At 45.1% G+C, this 21,286-nt stretch overlaps 1 protein-coding gene across 1 annotated transcript in view; it reads left to right on the forward strand.

The window, feature by feature from the left end:
• The window catches only part of RAB10 (RAB10, member RAS oncogene family), a 180,958-nt gene that overhangs the window by 111,214 nt on the left and 48,458 nt on the right, over window positions 1-21,286 (forward strand). The window contains exons 3-4 of the mRNA XM_069233655.1: window positions 326-464; window positions 17,490-17,579. Of these exons, the coding sequence (XP_069089756.1) occupies window positions 326-464; window positions 17,490-17,579 (229 nt within the window). The remainder of the gene's footprint in view (window positions 1-325; window positions 465-17,489; window positions 17,580-21,286) is intronic.

A 21,286-nucleotide genomic window follows, 5' to 3' on the forward strand; every position in this document is an offset into this window, starting at 1 on the left:
GTGATAAAGAATGTATTGCAGCTACCTATAATAAAGACCTGGTGTTACATGTTTTTCTTCTCCCTGTTATTTTATTGATATGTAAACTTCCATCAGACTCCAACTGGAGAATCAGAGTCTCCTTAATGACCTTCTGACTTGTAGTTCTAGGCGCTTTAGCTTTTATTTTGATGAAAACAAAACATAATCCTGCTCTTTTAAAGTTGCCTATTTATAATATTTGTATTGAATTTGTCAGCAGTTCTGACTTTTTTTTATCAATATAGCCAGTTGTATAGACCCGCTTATTAATAGTGTGTGTAATCTGTTTACTCAATCTTTTTAGGGACACAGCAGGACAGGAGCGGTTTCACACCATCACCACCTCCTACTACAGGGGTGCCATGGGAATCATGCTGGTGTATGACATCACAAATGCCAAAAGCTTTGAAAACATAAGCAAATGGCTCCGAAACATAGATGAGGTAAGTTGATTTTGAGTACAGAATTTAAAGCTCTTTTTCATTATGCATGTAAATATGCCTGTGATTTACATCTAACAGAGCAACCCTGTATACCCTAGTGGGCTTGGGTATTTACGCTGTAACAGGTAAGAGTCCCTTCAAGGGATGTTACTTGGGGAGTGAGTGATTTATGTCTGCTTTATTGTTGTCTATTATTGACATCTAACTTAAATGTATTATTATAATTTAGAATAGACACAATTCATTTACAGACCACAGAAATAAATCACAATAGCAGGTGTATCTTTGAAATGATGTATATTCAGAGTTCATTTTAGAGTTGAACACGAAATATGTTAAATCAGGGGTTCTGTATCAGTACTGGTTCAAGTACATTGGCTGTTCTAATACAATAATATGCAATGACATCCTGATGTTGGGGACAAATGACAATGTACTACATGCCCACTTTCTGGTTATTAGGAATTTGTACATCTAAATGACATAACATCAGTTCGAAAATGAACTCCAAAGAAAGCTGGGTAGAGCATTGGCGTTTCAGTCTCAAAATGTAATCATCCACGAGACCATCTTCAGGACAAAGTTGTTTCTATGAAAACAAGAAGGCCCCTTAGGTTGAGTAGAGGGTCTTTCGCACTAATGGTATCTTGGAGTAGAGGAACACCGACTGCAAAGTCTGCTTTCTGCAGAGTCATTTTATTAGTGTTAGACAAAAATGTGTCAATGACGCAAAAGTTACACAGATGTCAGAAGCCGAACACTTTGTAGACTACCCAAAGTGTTCCACAGATCTTTACTGTGGTTGCAAAATGCTCTAAATGATCCCATTAATTCAATTTCATCGCAGTTTTTAAATCGCTATTGTGCGATGTTGGGTTAATCTACCCATGAGGATTTTAATATTTCTGTACTCTTCAGACACTGCCTTTTGTGCATGGCTAAATTAGCACTAGCAAGAAGTGATACATGACTATCCAGGTGGTTGAAAGCCACTTGCCTGAATTATCAAGAAAGCCATAGTTTTTTGCCTGTAACTTGTATTTTTCAGTAAAGCTCCCTAAACTACCATGATAATTGGAAACTTTTATGCTTAGTTTAGTGGTTAGTGTTTGTAAGTTAATTGCAAAAATAGTAGAATTCCCTGCAACTCTGTTAAATGAGACATTTGAAGTTACTTTACACATCTCCAAATACCACAGCTTTGTAATATATCCACCCCGCTCCTGTGAAGGACACATTCCAGGACAAGTAGTTTGTGGTCTAATTTTTGCTTTGTAGCTGAGAACCCTCGACCCTGACTTTTTTAACCATCTGTGACCCGTCTCAAACCCGGCTTTATTTAGATGGGCACCTGCTGCTGTATTGCCTTTTAGTTAAAGTAGTTCCACTGATCTCCTCTTTAGTTCTGATCAGGTTCTAAACTTTCATAAACAGGTGCCGAAGTCTCTTCTGTGTTAAGTCGTGTCTGTTACCCTCTGTGGGTGTTTATGGAGGCTAAGGAGCTGCCAAGGCAGCAGGCTACACCAGTTTCTTAAGCTTGTCCTCAAAGTAAAAATATGCTGTTGTAAATGAATCCTAGTTGCTGGCGCCATTTAAGTTAGTTTGCATAATCGGTGCATGCCAACAAGACTCCTCTAGTGTGCAGTATATTGACTGCAAATTGGTAATTATTGGAGGGCCACCTTTGTTCCTTCCAGAATATTACATAATGTACCCAAGGAATTACTTTTCTTCTACAAAAATAAAATTCTCAACTAAGTGAAGGCACATATATCTTAAGTACAGGAGCTTTCCTCTTATTCTTAATTTAAGGAAGTATTTTCCTTCAAGCCAGTTAAATACAGCTGTACATTTCCAAGGCACATCTGTAACTTGCAAACATTTCTGTGCTTGTAGATTAACAGCTGTTGAGGGCTATCTGGTTGGGCCATTTGTGATTTCAATGAGCGTTCTACTTCAAGATGTGAAGTCTCTACAGCAGGATCTGTCACATGCTCTCATGTGTGTTTTTCACCTGTTGATATGCTCGAAATACTAGCTAAATTAACATAGCTGTTTTGGTGTAAAATCATATACATTTCATTGTGCTTTTCAAGCAGTAGAATATGCTTAAGCTCCCACAGAGGTCATCTCCCATTTCTCACAATACAGGATCGGTTTGCTTGCCATTTATGAGGAGGATACTCCAGAAAAGATGCAGTTATTGTAAGAACCTTCTCAGTGGATCTAGGGGTTATTTCCAGGGATAACTGTTTATTATTCTTATGCTCCCCACAAGTGCTTCAACAAGGGGCAGCAGTCTGTCCCTTGGTTGCCTGCTGTGGCCACCAGCTAGCAGCTCATTTCTTCTTCTGGTGGTTGTTTGTACACGGCTTGTGATTACCTGAGAGTCGTTGGTTTTGAAGTTTGTTCAAAATGGTTATGCATCCTTCTCTATTTACCCCTTTCCTGTTGTTCTTGTTTTTGCCTGGTCTTTGGCAGATCATTCCACTATCCTTTCCCAGGAAGTCCACATTCTGCTGGCCAAGAGGGGGGTAGGGAGAGCCCTTGAGGCAGACTAATGCACAGCGTGCTGATCCAGTATTTTGTGGCCGAAAATGACCTCGCTGAGACCTATGCTAGAATTTCGGTTCTAGAACAGCTTCTTCCGGAAGGACAAACTCGAAATGTTGACCATGGCCTAGGAACTCACTGAGCCATTTAGGATCATGATTGCAGTGTTTTTAAGGTCAATCCTGTGTTCCAGCCTACATGTTTGAGGCTTCTTGGTGTTCTAGACCCGTGCATACGGCTGGTGCCCTCTGCCTGCTGGCACATGAGAGCTCTACCGTGGGATCTCCACCTTCAGTGGGAGCAGCAGCGGGGTTGTTCCTGGGTTGGCATACCTGCGTATACCTGACCGCCAGAGAGCTTGAATAGCAGATGCCAACCTGAAGCGCAGCAGACTGTTTCCCTGTCCCCATCTCGACATCACAGTGGTCATATGCACTCGATCCTCAAAGTTGTGAAGCAGAGCGATCCAAGGCTTTTTTTTGGGGGGTATGGTAAGTGATGGCTAAGGGACTCTGAACTCGGAGCATTGTAATAGCGAGGACCTGTTCTGGTTGTCTAGACAGCGTTTTGTACTTAGAAAAAATCAAATGACACCATTAAACACTACACATAAACATACCTCAATCTGCCAGCATGCTACAACAGACACACTGGCTCATTCATAGTTTAAGCAAAAAACTTTAATGTTCGCAGTGTTAAGTGTGATAAGTCTGTTTGTGATTGGCTGCTCCTGAGCAGCGCAATCTTGTCCTGCGTTGCCTTAGCCGCTCCTGCCACACTGGGAGCCTTGGCTGCGCATGCGTACTCTAAGCAGCCGGTGATGGAGCTGGGCGTAGGGAAGATGTTGCTGCGGCAGTCGAGCAAATGCAAGCCTCCTGTGCCGCCGCCTCCCGTTTTCTGCATGGTTTTGTGGTCCTCGTGTATTTAAGTCCTATGCCTCTTGCCGAACCCAAATCCTCACAAACAAGTACACTGTCCAGCATAGGCGTACCAATCAGGCTTCAAAGAGTGACAAGGGGTGCAGTCACCAATGTGAGAATCAGAAGGGGAGACTCAAGCTTGTGTGTTTGGGCGTGGGGAACACCTATGTTCTTAGAACCCAAAAAGACACTTAAATACCATGCCCACAAGTGGATGGATCGTGAACCACGAAGCGTAGTCCCATGGGGCAGTGTGTCCCAAGGCACTGCACAACATATTGAAAATACAGTGGAATAAGGGCAGACTCTTGAGTGAGTTCCGAATTGGAACATTTTAAAGGATCTTTTGCAAAAATTCAAAGATAGAATTCAGGAGATTCAAAAGATACAATTCAAGAGTTGTAAACTGCACATGCCATGAAGGCTCTCGATCATAAGTCAATACAGAATAGTAAGTAAAATGTAAATATTTTAAGTTCTATATGAGCTGCAAAGTCAGTAAGAAATTGGACAGTATCAGCCCTAATAGCACCGGAAGGTCACCTGACTTACCCCCAAAATGTGAGAGTTTAGGTAGGGATTCTTCTCAGTCATAAATTAAAAGTGCAGATTCATCATGGTGTGAACCAAAAGAATAGGGTTTCTGAGATTCGAGCACAAAATTATTTAATGCCATATTGACCTAGCAACCAAACACTGTCTTTCCTCATGAATATTGATTCAGCCTCTCTGTTAATATCATCCGTATACGTCAGAACAGACTGGTTCTTAAACAACAGTGGCCTACTGTGAAAGAAGACAGTATAGTAAGCAGGCATAAGAGACCTTGAATCCTGTGACATCACTGAGCCCATTTTAGGAATGATTTATTTGAGAGCAAGAACAATGTAATTTGGAAATAGATATGATTTACACTGACTGTGCAGCAGAAATAATAAGCGGTGAACATGCGGGGGAGACATAATTTTAAGCAAGATAGCATTAGTGTTTGAGACCTAGTTAGCATAAGCTACAAAACAGGCACTTTTACAGGTAATAGTATTAGTAAATGGACAAAACCTTCTCATCTAGACATCGCAATCCTTGTGGGGGTGTTACATTGAAGTTGCAGTGGGGGTCACAGAAGCCAGAATAACACATTGGCTACAATTGAGGGTGGAGGTACACAAGGACGCTGCCGGGCGGATGTTCGGGGTTCAGCATCACAAGCACCCAGGTGCATAAGTTGGGATCAGCGGTACCCACCCTGAGGAACTAGGGGGCTTACACCAGGACCCCTCGGCAGCCACACACACCTTGAAGTGAGGTCTGCACGGTGAAGGTTCCTAGACCAAACTGGCAACGCTCACATGGCTCTCTTGAAGTAATCAGGGTTAAGGTGATGCTCCCGAGAACCCAGACCCTTAGCTCCCAGGCTGTCATTCCCTTATGCTCGCGAGTATCCTGGCGTCAAGTTACTGAGTCTGTGAGGCTGTCGGTGTGATTCCGGCACCCTTTTTTACTTGGTAATTGGGAGTTTTGATACCTTCCACTCTGTCAGACAAGCTTATGAAAATAGCTGAGAAAAACAAAACCTCAATTTAACTGTAAAGCAGCGTCCTCTGTTCCACTGCTGGAGGCAACAGCATGTGTGCAGTAATCATGTACCTCACCAGAAGGTCCGTTCTTGGCCCCTTGGAACATGCCACCCCTCTCCCACGCTTTCCTCCCCATCCATCCGGGAAGGACATAGGATCCACAGGATGTGCACTTGAAGCCTAAGCGGTAGCCTGACTGGCACGAAATAACAAATACAAATAGTTCCTTCCCGAAAGCCAGGCTTTCCTAGGATTATTTGCATTGTTAATCCCCTCTTGCCACCTTTGGCTGTCTTTTCAAGATTTATTTCATCCTCAACCTTCAGTTATTGCGCCAGAGAGCTGTAGTTCTCAGCCAAGGCCCTATGGATGGCTTCTCAAGCACTCAACCCATTCACCATTATTTACGGCACATTCAAAGACGTGCCAGCAGGTTTAGTTGTATTTCTTTCTGATCCATAGCCCAGTAAGCAGTTCATCCATGATTTGCAGTGTGAATCTCTTCACATGACTATACTACACCCACACATAAAAGGATGCACAGATACTGTAGGTTCTGGGTGTGTGACCCCTATGCAGATTGCAGCCAAAAAATGTAAAAGCTAGAAAGATGGCGTTGGGCACAGTATCTTAGCATTAGCAAATCGATGCCAAAAATATGCTTTTCGTGTCGAAAAAGCATAGGTCTGCAATGCCTCCGAATCAAAGCTCTTCGGAGCCAACGATGTTGGTCTCTAGGACTGTGGGGGGAGGGGGGGAAGCTGACTCGACGCAATCATAACAATCGGTATTTGAGGGAAACAAAAAGAAACCAGCAGAGGTAAAAACAATTTGAAAGCCTACTAGCTTTTTTTTTTTTTGTTTTTTTTTTTTTTGCAGGCATGCAATAGAGAAGAAAAGTGTAAAAATGCCTCTATCTACAGGTGGCGTGCATATGTTTGGAAAGTAAAACAAAAATTACCTACTGCCAAACTAACCATGAAATTAAAGCAGATATTGGCCTACCGACCTCAACAATAGTTTATGGGCGAGCGCAAAGCGCTCACCCCATTCTGTAATTTCTCTTTGGGCTTCAAACCATGCCATGTCACGCCAGTCACTTAGATTGGTTCGTGCGCTTGCCTCTTAAAATCCGCTTGCTTTAATTTGTGAAAGGCAGCATACGTTATGCTTTTTCTGGTGTTTAGCCCACCTACACAGCACCGGTAAACTACTGGAAACGTACGAGACTCGAAGTTTTCAGCCTGGTGTCCGGACTACTTTATCTGTTTATTTTCCACGCTGCGCAGTCGTGCTGCATTTTACATAGTGCAATCCTGCTGCTTTTTCTTTTTTTCTTTACAGCGCTAATAGCTCTAACTCGAGGTAATGCGAGACCCATTACGTTGAAAATGCTTGTCTTTTTAGGTCCGGATGCACGTGTAAGCGCAAGATGGTTTCATTCATAGAAAAAAGAGCCAATGGTAGTAGTGGGTTGACCCATTCTCAGGCTCCAAGCTTTTGTGGCTGGAAGCAAATTGTGAATGTAAGTTCAACAGTCAGTGGAGTAAGAGGGCTGACCGAAAGCTCCCTCTGTGTCGTCAGTTTGAGTTAGTTTGGCACTATCACTGTCAGAGTAACTGTTATAGTTGGTTAGAATTTGCTTATTTTTCTTAACTTTTGCGCCGTTCAAATCTGCACAAAACTTTCTCAAAGTTCATCCATTTTTGCCAGGGTATGCCTTGATCAGTCCAGCTGAGGGTAAGAAATAAGGATGGTCCTAAAACGTTAGTTGATCATTTTAACTCTTAAACTAAAGTTTGCTGTCAGAGATAAAATAGCATAACAGAATGTAAGCAAACTTAGCACGTAGGTAGAACTTAACTAGGAAGGCTTGCTTTTATTAATTTATTTAAATCCATTCAGTAGTTTTGAAGATTTTTTTTTTTTTTTAAGTGCTTCGTTTGGTCACAAAGGAGTAAATCTGCCAGAAAAGTTAGGGTATCTGGACTTTTGGTATCAAGATAGTCTTTGACTTACAAATTAAAAGGGGGTGGGGGCTAGTGAATCCTGATTGGCTGGCCACAACATGAACAATATGCTGTGGCAGCCATTAGAGGGACACAGTCCTTGCATCCTGAATAATATTTGTAAATAATATGGTAAGAACACACTGACCCTTCGAGGGGTGCAGGCACTTAGCATGTCACAACAAAACCAGTTTTAATCCCAGTATAAATCTTTTGTTGGTAGTGCTATACTTCTTTTAGGAACTCTTAAGTTCTCTGGCGATTTTACACTGTGAAAATTGCTGAGCCTTTACTGGAATTTGATAAACAAAATGTGTAAGGGAAAACTATTTTCTCATGATTTTCTCATATAGGTTATGGTGGGTGCTAGAAGCTAACATCAGGACCTTTTCTGTAAGTTCATAATATCTTCACCAGGCATTTGATAAAACCTGATATTCTGGGAGAAACAGCCTTCCATCATGGCCAGCTGTGTGGCATTTAATTCCCTGGTGCTCTATGGCAGTTTCAAAGTGTTGTAACAAACCACTAGAATGCTAACTTTCTGCATTTGACAGTGTAGCGCCAGTTTGATGGAGTCAAAGCTGTAAAACTGAAAGCATTTCCTCCAGAGGGTTCTAGAGCAGATGTACAAAATGAGGATTTTTTTTTTTTTTTGCAATAGAAATTATGGTTAGTGCTCCAGAAATCTAAAGGGGACACATTTCCTATCAGTTCTCAAATCTCAAGGAAAAAAAAAAACTTAAAAGGGGCTTATTACTTAACTTTACTTACCATTGTTTTGCTCCCCTGTCGCTCTTATTTTCTTGCTTCCTAATGGTTGGTCCCTCGTCCTTCCGTCTGGCTTCCTCCTTTGATTCAGTCTTGGTCCCTGCTGTGGAACCTGGGCTAAGTACTGCTTCCTGTAACCAATGCCCTTCCACAAGCTCCTTCAGGTACTCTCTTACTTTTTGTGCAGAGCCTCTGCTGCTGTTCACTTAAAGCAGCAGACGCTGCTGTCAAACATCTTTGAAAAAACATGACCACACCAATAGCTCTATTGGCTTTGCCAGTGCTTTATTTTTGGGGGGGTTACAAAATTCTAGAGTCACAAGATGCATTGTAACTCCTCTACTCGATGTATATTGCGAATTGGCTCTAACTGCATTAAATTTGCTTTTCTTTCACCATTCGGTTCAGATGTGCACCAAGTATGCTCAGACTTTTCCATCTGCTTGACCACAATCCAGAAGCAAGGCTTCGATGGGTTTTGCTGATAAGTGGCTTTGGGGGCCTACCTCCTGTTGGGGGTTAACAACACTCTTCCACATGGTATTCTCTCCAAAAATGAGCACTGGTTATGGAACAATCACCACTCCAGTACTCTCCTCGATTCCATGCTAAGCACCTGAGAACTGATTGCCATCAAATCTTAAATCCACACTTTGTTGCCGGACACTGATGGCAATGCAAGCTGCCCGGTGTGCCTAGCATTCATGTAGAATTAAATCCTTTGATATCAAAGATAGCGTTGATGGTCACATACCATGCTGCATGAAGACATCTTGGGTATCCCAGACATCTTCAGAGAATCCACCTCCTTCGGCACTCATGAGGAGGAGCCTGGACAACCATGACTCCCGCTTGCAGAAAGACAGCAAGTCCAAGCCTGGTCTGCAGATGAAAACAGAACTATGAGTAAGATCCAGCTAATGACCGAGTCCACTCCCTGTGCTGTGTGAGCGCACTACTCCCAAGGGCATTGAGCCCTGAGCATGTTGGCAGGGATATAGACTGTTCAAGGGACAACTCCCACCCCAGGGTCTGGTTGGCACCGACGCAATCCATCTGAGAGTGACCAGCCTCACACCAAAGCAGGCCACACCCAGTCTTGGGCAACAAGGCCCCTATCCTTGAGTAGCTCCAGCAAGAACTGGACACTACGCAGCAGCACCTCTTCATTGATCCACTCACAGGAAAGATTTCAACTACGGTGCCTCCATCAGACTCTGTGCCACGTAATAAAACTGACCTTCAAGGAAGACACTGTTCCAAAAGCTTCCACATAAGCGCTTCCTATTAAAAAGCAGTGACAGTAAGACGAACCCTATTCCTCTCCCTTGCACGCCACCGCTGCTGCGTCCCACACCTTCACCATCATTGCCTCAGTCACTCCCCTGGAGGGTCACCTTATTATTCCTCACCAAAGGGCACTCCCTATGGGACAGGTAATCCATACGACCAACCGGTTGGATAGGGACCGACAGATGATCCTTGAGAGGATTATAACCTAGATTAATGAGGAAATCAAGATCAATCAACAATTTATAAAGCGCGCTACTCCCTGTTAGGGTCTCAAGGCGCGGGGGTGGAGTTAGTGGTCGAAGAGCCATGTCTTGAGGTGTTTTCTGAAGGCTAGGAGGTCTTGTGTCTGGTGTAGTTGGAGCGGTAGGGAGTTCCAGGTCTTGGCGGCGATGTAAGAGAAGGATCTTCCTCTGGTGGTGGAGCGGTGAATGCGGGGGGCGAGGCTGGCGGGGCGGAGCTGGCGGGCAGGGGTGTGGAAGGTGAGTCTGTCGTTGAGATAGGCCGGACCTGTGTTGTGGAGGGCTTTGTGTGCATGGGTGAGTAGTTTGAAGGTGATCCTCTTCGATACGGATAGAAAGTGTAGTTCTCTGAGATGTGGTTGCGGCGTGAGACGTCAAAGATGAGTCGGGCGGAGGCGTTTTGGATGAGTTGCATTTTCTTTTGTATTTTGGTCGTGGTTCCTGTTTTTCTGGTTTCAACGGGAATCCACTTGAAAATCTTGCGGACCATGCGCAGGGTGTTGTAGCGGGAAGAGGAGACTATGTTGACCTGCTGAGTCAAATGAGGGGAAGAAATCACTTCGGAAGGCAAGGTAGTTTCCAGTGTGAATGTACGCTTTGCATTGGATGCTGCCAACCTTGCCTCTAGAGACATAAATACAAGTATTATTTTTCTCCCCTGCACCTGGCTTTGCGTATCCGGTTTTAAACTTGAGGTACAGCATCTCATCAACCTGCCATTTGGTGGAGACTATCTCTTCGGCCTGCAGGTTGAGAAGATGTTGGAAAAAATAAAAAGGATACAGAGACTTCAAAGTAAATGGGTGCTTTTTAAAGCACTCCTTTATAGGGCCCTTTCGAAAAAAACAGTCCAGCTTGGGTTGAGTCGTAGATCCCATGAGCAAAATCACTGATTTCACATACAAAAGCCAACCTCCCATCACTTGAGCAAGATCACTCCTGTCAGAGGCAAAAGGTGTATTATAGAGGGGTCTACAGATGAAATCACAAAGGACAAGACACTGCTGGTACCACCAAGGGGGCTACCTTGACTAAACAGTGACAGCTCACAAATCCCCCACATCCCCCTCCTCCCCAAAAAATAACCTGTTGGAAGGAGACTTAAGCCAATTCCTCAGCCAGTGGCCGCAAATCACTGCAGACAAACGTGTTAGGCATTTTAGAGTACAGTTATTGCCTCGATCTGCATGACACCCTCTAATATGCTCCCCTGCATGTCGTGAAAACCGTTTTAATTACCCAGGTTAGGCACGCCTGCTTTAGCTTAGTTCTACAGCTTGTGCTTTATTCACGTTTTATACATGTTTTGTTGGCAATACAGCCTTTAGGTAAGGCTTTTGCACACTTTCATTCTGTTTTATTCCAGGAAAGCAAGGAGGACGCTGCTCGTTAATCAGCTTTTGCACTACATATAATCAGTACTCTCTAAGGCTGTGAAGTGCGCTCCACAATATGCTAACTTGCGTTGCCAGTTCAGGAGCCAGCTTCTTTCTCCGAGATACGGCATTATATCAGAACTGGTCCCAATGTGGCATGAGTTATCAATTCCGATCATGACCATCCTGGGACGCAAGCCGCATGGCAGGTAGTTTTTGCTGGTGCTGCTCTTCCAGCTACCTTCGAGGATTTCAATCTACATGACAGGCCGATTCCTACTATTCTTTTCAGATATGGGGCTGATCCTTTAGATTGGGCCAGTTAGAGGGCTACAACCATTGTGCTCTGACATAGACATAAGGTTAGGTAGGAATTGCTAGAATCTCTAGACCATTTAAAGCTGCATACGCCATGGTGGAGTTATCATCTTTACCCTGATTGCAATGTTGATTACCTTGCTTTCTTTCATGTGCCTAATTATTGCAGCACATGCTTTTTATAATAGATTGCGATTGTTTCAATAAATGTATTGAAAACGGATCTCGCATCTTGTGTTTCGGCTTTGGCATGCATGGGTAACTGAGCAAAAGGGGTATGATCTGTTTCCACGGCTTCCCTGGGGAGTCAGTGTCATGTTCAGGTTGCCATAATCACCACTTAACCCTGTGGATTTGGAGGTTTGGGTTGAGGCACTGTGAGCTAGCCAAGAGTCAGACCGACCGGTACTAATGATGTACTTTGGGCCCAGTCTCCCACACTCTGCAGAGCTGCCGTCTGAAACACGCATCCTATTTCCAAAGTAGGAGCCGCGTGTAACATGCACAAGTTTGGAGCACATCCACCTCCTCCAAGAACAAGTACCTGCACTTGGTGGTAAGTGGCCATCATTACCAGTTCATGGTATTACCTTTCAGGGTCACAACGGTCCCTAGGGTGATCACAAAATGTCTGTCAGTCATCACCGCACACCTTCATTCCCAAGGAACTTACCTTGAAGATTGGTTTTGATCAAGAGCAGCAGCAGAGTACAGTACCTAGCACACCCACAGGCAACAGCACCCCTCCTTAAGGGACTGGGAAGTAACCTACATCACAAAGTCCTATTTTCTGCTATTCCATTTGAGGCCTTTCCTGGGCTCCCAACTTGACACAGTGACTATGATGTTGTACCCCAACCAACGAAGGATGGCCAGCCTACTGCAGTTATTGCCCCCCCCTTTTTTTTTTTTAACCAGTCCTATTCCTGTGCGCACAGTCAGGGTCCTTTTGGCAATGGTGGGATTGTGCATCACAGTAGTCCCACATGCAAGCTTATCAAAAAGGCCATTGTGTTTAAAAGTCCAGTGATCACAAGCTCAGATCCATGGGAAGATCCAGTGTTGGTTCAGGCGAAGGCTCATCAGTCTCTCTAATGGTGGACATCTACCCACATGGTGTGAGGCACGCCTTTGGGAGACCCAGCCTTGCATGTAATTATTACTACGGACACCTCTCCTGGTGTGGGGAGCATCAAACTACAGTGGCCCTCTCCATATCTATCGCCACATTGGTTTCCTAGCGCTCCTAGCTGTACAACTCGCTCTCTAAGCCTTTCTCCATCTCACTCAGTGGAAAGAGGTTCTAGGCCAAGTAGGCAACATGGCAACAATGTAATGCATAAATAAACAGGGGGACACTCATTCACTGCAGCTCTATAACCTAGCACAGACCTGGCATTGGGTGCTTTCCCACAAGGTTCACCTGATGGCAGAGCATCTCCACGGAGTAGTCCATAACCTTTCTGACCCACTCATTAGGATCCACAAATGGGAACTCCCCCACAAAATCCTTAACACATACTTCCTGTGGTTGAGCACTCCACAAATAGACCTATTCACTACAGTCAAAAATATGAAATGCCCAAGCTTTGCTGCCAGATACCCACACGTTCAGTCCATAGGATGGACTTTCCATAGATGTTTGCCTTCAGGCTTCCAGCCTTCCCACTGCTTCCTCTTGTCATCAGGATGCTCAGACAGAGGTCTCTCTGCCTCATTTCAGTGGCTCCAGTCTCAGCCATACTTGTACTACACCCTATTAGAACTCCATCAGTCCCCACAAGAGTGCACCTCAGACAAAATCTGCCCACACAGAGACAAACCGACCAGGAACCCATATCCAGCAAAGCTCAGATTTGCGATTTGGCACATAAGGTCCTAGAGTTTGGATACCTGCACTTACTGCAAGAATCCATGTCCATCCATATGGAGGCTAGGCATCCCACAACTCTTGCTTGTTATGCATTAAAGTGGAAAAGATTTGTTCATTGCTGCATCACAAATAAATCTGACCCCTAAAACTCTAGAGTACAAGCGATGGTTACTTACCTTCAACTTCAAAAGTTGGGACCAGCTTACCCATCTATCTGCCTTCATCCCACTGCATTTGTTTACCTTCAGAACAGACAGCACTCCTCTGTTTGGGATGCCAGTGGTTAAAGCATTTATGAAGGGGCTAAAAAAGGGTAAAATTCCCACAGGCTCTCCCCGCCCCTGTATAGAACCTCAATTTTGCCTTTACTACACTTACAGTACCATTCAATTGACACTATCTCTTTGGCCTGCAGGTTGATGAGATGCTGGAAAAGATGAACAGGATATGGAGACTTCAAAGTAAATGGGTGCTTTTCAGGGTACCCTTCTATAGGGTCCTTTTGGAAACACCTGTCCGCTTCGGTTGAGTACTAGATCCCATGAGCAAAATCACAGCTTTCACATACAAAAGCCAACCTCTCAACATAAGGATGACGGGTGTATCTTAGAGGGGTTTACAGCAGGAATCACAAATGACAAGACAGTGCAGGTGCCACCACAGGGGCCACGTTTGCACTCATGCCCCTTTAAATTCCTTTCATGGAAAGTAGCCATTACCCCCCTTAGGCATATTAGTGAGCTACAAACCTCGACCATCCAAGAACCTTTTACGTGGGTCCACAAGTATAGGATTTTTCTTAGGACAAACCCTAAATTCCTTTTTATGGTAGAATCACTTTTCCATCTCAGTCACACTATTGAACTGCCAGTTTACGTCCCAGAGCCTGATTATCTGGCTGAAAGAGCATTCCATATGTTGGATGTTAAACGGTCCCTTACGTATTGCATAGATAGGACCAAACTATCCCGCAATTCAGGCCCGCTATGTGTCTCATTTAGCAAACCTTACAAGGGCAGGGCATTTCCAAAGCTGCCTTCGCCAACTGGATTGTTAAACTTACACAGACTTGTTACCTCCGTGCCAAAAGAGTACTTCACACCCGCCGCACCTCCCTCTCCACCAAAAATAAACCCCTCCCCCTGCCGGCCGGGCCTAATCTACTAGTGTGTATAAAAAAAAGTTTAAAAAAAAAAAATGCAGCATAGAGGCAGCAGGCAGAAACAGGAGTAAGAGATGTACCTTTCCAAATAGTTAGCATCATGCGTGTCCATAAAATGCTTGGGAGTTGTTGCTGCACACTTAAGAGGTTAAATGTTGCATATGTACCCAAGCTTAAAGAGTAACTTTTTCCAGCATTGCCAGACCTAAATTAGATCATACACACTTTGTTCTCACACGAATATTCAGGCAACGTGAAGGTCTCACTGACCCCGCCCCATTTCACTCCCTCCCAAAGGTATGTCAGCAGGAAATGTTTGTGGGTGGAGCTGGACTTGGGAAAGCAATAGTTTGCCTCTACCAGTTGTCAGATTCTCAGACCGAAATAGTCATGAAGACAAGAGGCATGGTGGCCTCGTGCTTTCCTTTCATACCCTTCACAAGATGCCCACACAGCTGCAGCTCTCGGTTCAGGAGTCCGGGTCAGCTGGGTTTTGGGGCTATCTCATGGTTGTCGAAACCAAATTACAAAAGTAATAGAAATAGTGGTCTCGTTAAATCGTGAACAAGAACAAACCTTTTTATAGACCTAGTCACCATGGATGCATCATACACAGGTTGGGGCACCCACATGGGGAACCTCCAGATTAGTGGTCACTTGACACAGCAGGAGGCAGTTGAACATATCCGTGCTCCAGACCTGTGTGTCGGTCTTTAAAGGCCTTGCACACATGGGTAAGGAGGTACTGTTCAGAATCTGACAGACCGCACCACAGTAATGTTCTGCCTGAAACTGGGCACGAAGTCCTACCCTCGATCAAACTAGCACAGGAAATGTGGGCATAGGCCAATGTGAGACGCATAGGTTACCTGGCAATCCACAGACTCAAAGAACAAAACAGAGGCAGGCAAGAGTATCACGTGAGCAAAGCTAGATAAAGAAACTGCAGTCCTCATTTACAAAACATGTCGGACACTAGAAATGGTTGTATTTTCGTTGGAGTAGAAACAGATGCCTTGATTTCACATTTCTACCCCCAGTCCTAGCAGTGTGTGCTGTTGATGAGGAATAGATGCTCATGCTTTTCCTATAATTAAAACTGTGATAAGCAGATGCAAGCTTGTCAGTGGTACTCATTGCTCCCCCGTATGCATGTTAGATATGGTAGTGACGTCTAATGGGAATGCCACCAGGCAGAATACTATTTCAGTGATGCCAGATGTGCTAACAGTGCAGCAGGGGTGGGTTTGTAGGCCAGCCCAGGCCTGGCAGCATTGCTACCGAGGATACAGATAATGCTTGTTTGCATGTATCTAGGGGGTGAATGGAGGTGGTCAGAGGTCAGGAGTCGTCCAAGGACTTATAAGTGATGCACTGCAAAATGGGCTTTGTCACATGGTGCACACGCCAGCAAATTAAGAACGGTTTATCAAGGGAAACGGTTGTCACATTCCCAGTGTATCCGATACAGTTCAGCTGTTATATGCTTCTGAGTCAGCAATCGAGTATTGTGGCTTTCACTATGGGCACTATAGCCAGAACCCTTTGCTGTGCCAGTGATTAAAGTATAAATACCGCCCGCCCGCCCGCCCCCCCCCCCCCACCCCCCCCCCCGCTCCGCCAGAGAACTGGGCCAGTTCCACGCCAGGCTGAAACTTCAACCTGGTGCAGCGAACATCAATCTCACTTCAGACTGTACCTCCTAGCAGTCCTAGCTATTCAAGAGCTCCAACCCGGTGAAGAGGACAAATCCCACATTGGCTCAAAGCTGTCCAGGTCAGCCAGTCTGTAGCGCTGCGCACATTCTTTCAACAGTAAAATACCGACCAAAAGAGCGCTTCAAACAATGTATGGAGAGCAGTTGCCTACTACACACAAGACTAAACCAAGAAGGCGGACCTATCATTTCTTTGTTTCGCACTTTACACGTGCAAAATGATGACAATTTCTAGGGGATGTATAGTGAGATGTATAGTACAGCTGTGCATCTATGCTACTCTTTAGAGGGAAGGCCGTAGAAAGGGACTACACTAGCCTGCCTTGTTCATGACTGTTTAAAGGATACCCGTATGCAGCAGCATAAGTCAACTGAATATACGTTCACCGAACACTGAATAAATGTACACTTGAGAAAAGGGCCCGGTGTAGTGGGAGGTGCTTATGCACTTCCAACTACCCACATTTCACCCTCCTGTGCAACCTAAAATTTAATTTGAGACATTTATGCACAGCATGAAAATCCAGAAGATTCAAGTTGCATAAGAAGGTTACCTACCTGTAACTATAGAATGCAGATTGAAACGTGATCCCCCCCCCCCCCGGCTCCCCGGAGAAGAGGAATTGACAACAATTAAAATCTCAAATAATAAGCAAGTATAACATAAAGAGTATGGGACATAAAAATAATCCAGAGATGCGGACCACAAACTTAGGCATTGACTACTTACACCAGACTAATTGAGGTCTTCGTATATTTGAGGTCTTTAGGTACACAATTGTTTCTGGGTTCAACCAGTAGCTGCAGTAATGCACAGCAATTGGATTCTTCACCATCACAAGTAACTTTATTTGCAAATATTTTTGTGAGCAGATGTGTAAATGATAGTGCTGGTTATTTTATTAGCTTATCTAACCTGGGGTCATGAGTGCTTCAGAATTATCTACAGTTGTGTGTGTCTCATACAATGAAGTCTTCAATGGAATGGGTGTTTACTCCTAAATAAAAGTGACCAAGGTTTGTAAGTGGCTGATGTGGTACTGAACACATGATTTGCATCAGCTGAAACACAAGCTTTCAGGGACTCCTGTTACATGAAGCTTGTGTGAACCACAATTGGTCTTTGGACCCGAGATGAATTTGAATAAAATTGTAACAAATGTTCTGAATAATATAAAATTGATTTGCATTCCCTAAAGTAAATACCTTTTTTGTAGCATGCTAATGAAGACGTAGAAAGAATGCTGCTAGGAAACAAATGTGACATGGAGGACAAGCGAATTGTACCGAAAACAAAGGGAGAGCAGGTGAGGCATTCATTCTTTATCGTTTCACTTACCCACGGATGGTAAATTACGCAGTCCCTCCTTTAAATTTTGATGTGATTCTTATGCATTAATTCTGCTACTGTTACATGTGACCACTATTAGAAACGTTAATTGTCAACACGAGCACTTTCTGACGTAGATTAGGCAGTGGTTTCCCTATGTTTTTTGCTGTGACGTGTGATTCGCTTAGTTCCTTTGACGCATTAAAATCTCTTGCTTTTTGCAACCAGCCGCGCATTGCTTTTCAGTTGTAATGCGTATAATATCACTTAAGTTTCAGCATGTGATCTCTTCCCTTTGTTGTGGAGGACTGATATATTTCAGCATTGTAGTGGAAGGTGTGCTTCTTTTTTTAGAAGAGATTTCTATCCTTACTTGATACAAAAAAGTTGTAAGACGACGGATGATTCTCTTCGCACTGTAGAGAATGCATGTTTCCAAATGCCATTGTTCCTGTTCACACTAGTTTGTATAACAGACTTGTACCCATTCACTGATGAGAAACCTTCCAGGAAGGTTTGCCAGGCAACATGGCCGGAAGCACACACAAGCTCTTAACACCCCAGACAAGTCCTTTGCAGTTCCTGGGCCTTATGGATGAAAGTATACCAGCAGTTGTACACAAGGGGTGCAGGCACCACCGATATTATCCTGAACACTTAGCCCTGTTGTGCAAATGTGGGCATTTACATTGCTGTTTGGGCCTCTGCCTCCTCTACCCGCAATATGGTGCCTTGGACCACCATGAGCAAAATAGAATAAAGGAGGATGAGTGAACAGACGTCCTTCAGCCTTTTGGACTGGGGTGCTTCTTGCTAGTGGATGATCGCTCCTCCGGGGACCACCCCTTCCCTTCTCTTCCTTCCTTGGATCTGAATCCATCACTTGCCCCATTCATCCCCCTCTATTGGAGAAAAGCCTACATTGACTACCCTGGGTAACAAGCTGCCTGGCATCTCCAGACAGCAATGACAAACCGGGGGAGATTAGGTGGATGTTGTATGAAGTTGAGCATAAGTAGTGAAAGCTGTGCAGGATGGCACCCGCTGGCGTGAGACCTTGCCCTGAGAGTGCCAGAGAAACTGAGCACACACTGTCCCTCGCCAACACCTCTGCTTGCCAGTAATCAGACAAATGCACTGTGGGATGCAATTGCCTTAGTCGCTAACCCCAGTGAGAGTTTGAAAATAGTGAAAGACAAACCACCATGAAGGACCCAGCATATGAAAGTTGATCAATACACAGCCAGAGCAGGCGGCAATGTACCTGTGGAGGGCCAGGTTGACACCTAAGACATCTACAAATGAGGTGAACATGTCGACTTCTCATAGCTTCAATAAAACAGCCAACTCAAACCCCAAAGTAAAAGTTCAGCCCAGCCTCACTGGAAGCTGGGCCTGTCCCAATCCTTGGATTGTTGCATGCCCCCCTCCATGATTTCCCGATTTGTTGACTGAGTCTGTAGGCTCAGTTCCTCTTGTGGCCTTACCTGGGGAGTAGGAGCACCTTTGTTGCAGGGTGACGTGGGTGGGAGTCCCACATAGTCGGTCTTGTGATTTTAGTCTGCACTAGCGTTCTGTCCCTCTTTGCCTCAGGCCGGGGCAGAGAATGAGCCTGGCCCTGATGATGGGACAGCTGCAGCAGGTGTGCCAAGGAGCCGCACTGAAGAGGCATTGAAGCTGGTGGAATCTGCATGTATGAAGAGTTTAGGTGCCAATCCCTCCAACTGCTTGCTCATATTGCATTGTGGGAACCCCTTCAATCCTCATCCTGTACCCCCATAAGAGGTGAAATCGGTGAGCAGAGTGAGAGTGGCGGAGGCATCTGGATCCATCACTTGCCCCATTCATCCCCCCCCCCCCCCCCCTTAATTGGAGAAAACTTTGACAGCACCAGCGGTGAGACACGGGGGAGATCAGGTGGATGCTGTAGGAAGTTGAGCATAAGTAGTGAAAACTGTGCAGGATGACACCTGGCGTGAGACCTTGCCTGAACGTGCCAGAGAGATTGAACACACTTTGCCCCTCACCAACACCTCTGCTTGCCAGAAATAAGGCAAACCCCAGATGCTCTGTTGGATGCAATTGCCTCAGTCGCTAACTCCAATGTGATTTTGAAAACAGTGAAGGCCAAACCACCATGAAGGACTCAGCATTGAAAAATAGATCAATGCACAGCCAGAGCAGGCGGCAATGTACAATTGGAGGGCTAGCAACCAAGACATCTACAAATCAGGTGAATATGTCGAGGGCTCAGATCACAGCTTCAATAAAACAGCCTAGTCAAGCCCCAAAGAAAAATATTAGCACAGTCTCACTGGAGGCCAGTCTGCTGAGCGCAGATGTATGAAAAGTAAGTGGGAAGTTGGTGAAAACTGAAAAAGTAGGTGAGGGGCTGACATCCCAGCACTTGAAAACCTTGCTTACATCCATGTCAGGCATCTCATCAGCTGTAGAATAGTATAGAGGGGTTGGGTGGGGGGGGGGGGAGGGGGAGAGATTGGGAGAATTTGTGTAACCTCTGGTTCGGTGGCATATGTAGCTGCAGATACACATGCTGTGCTATGCACATCCCGCCATCTGGTGTTGGGCTCGGAGTGTTACAAGTTGTTTTTCTTCGAAGAAGTCTTTTCGAGTCACGAGATCGAGGGACTCCTCCCATTTCGACTCCATTGCGCATGGGCGTCGACTCCATCTTAGATTGTTTTTTTTCCGCCATCGGGTTCGGACGTGTTCCTTTTCGCTCCGTGTTTCGGGTCGGAAAGTTAGTTAGAATCTCGGAAAAATCGTCGGTATTGTTTGCGTTCGGTATCAGGTTAGTTATAACAGATCGACACCAACTTTTGAAGAGCTCAGGTGGCCCTTTGGGGTTTTTTCAATCCCCCCCGTCGGGGCCTGGTCGGCCCGGCCACGTGTCTCTTCAAGGCTGATGGAACGGACCCCATTCCGCTTCTGCCCAAAATGCCATAACAAGTATCCATATACAGATCAGCATCTGGTCTGTAACTTGTGTCTGTCTCCAGAGCACAAGGAGGATACCTGTGAAGCCTGTTGAGCGTTTCGGTCGAGGAAGACATTAAGAGACCGAAGAGCAAGAAGACTGCAGATGGCGTCGGCGCCGACAGGACAAGGGCGTTTCGAGGAGGAAGAAGAAAGCTTCTCCATCCATGAATCGGACTCTGACGAGCTCGATCCCGAAGAAACGCCGAAAACCGTGAGTAAGACATCGAAACATAAAACTCACGAGAAGACAACAAAAGCCCAGGGGACGCCACCGCCAACAGGCCATGGCTTAACCCGAAAAATAGGTGACCGATCATCGGCACTGAAAAAGGGCATGCATGTGGCGAAGTCATCCGACTCCGGTCGAGATACCGCCACACAGCAATCTCGGGCCCGAGACACCGACCCCGAACAGATTCGGCACCCAGACAGTGGCACCGAAATGGTTCGGCACCGAGAAACCACGACGCCGAAAATAAAGAAGGTTGCCTCGGAGCCCAAAAAGGCGACCGAAAAGATTTCGATTCCGAAACATCCAGCCTCGGAACCGAAAACAGGTTCCTACACAGAGGAACAGGGATTGTCCTCCCAAATGCAAGGACATAAGTTCGGAGAGGAACTTCAATCTGTTGAGCCAGACTACACTCAAAGAAGGCTCCACATTCAAAAAGACACAGGGAAGAT

This window comes from Pleurodeles waltl, chromosome 5 (assembly GCF_031143425.1).
Source record: "Pleurodeles waltl isolate 20211129_DDA chromosome 5, aPleWal1.hap1.20221129, whole genome shotgun sequence".
NCBI lineage: Eukaryota > Metazoa > Chordata > Amphibia > Caudata > Salamandridae > Pleurodeles > Pleurodeles waltl.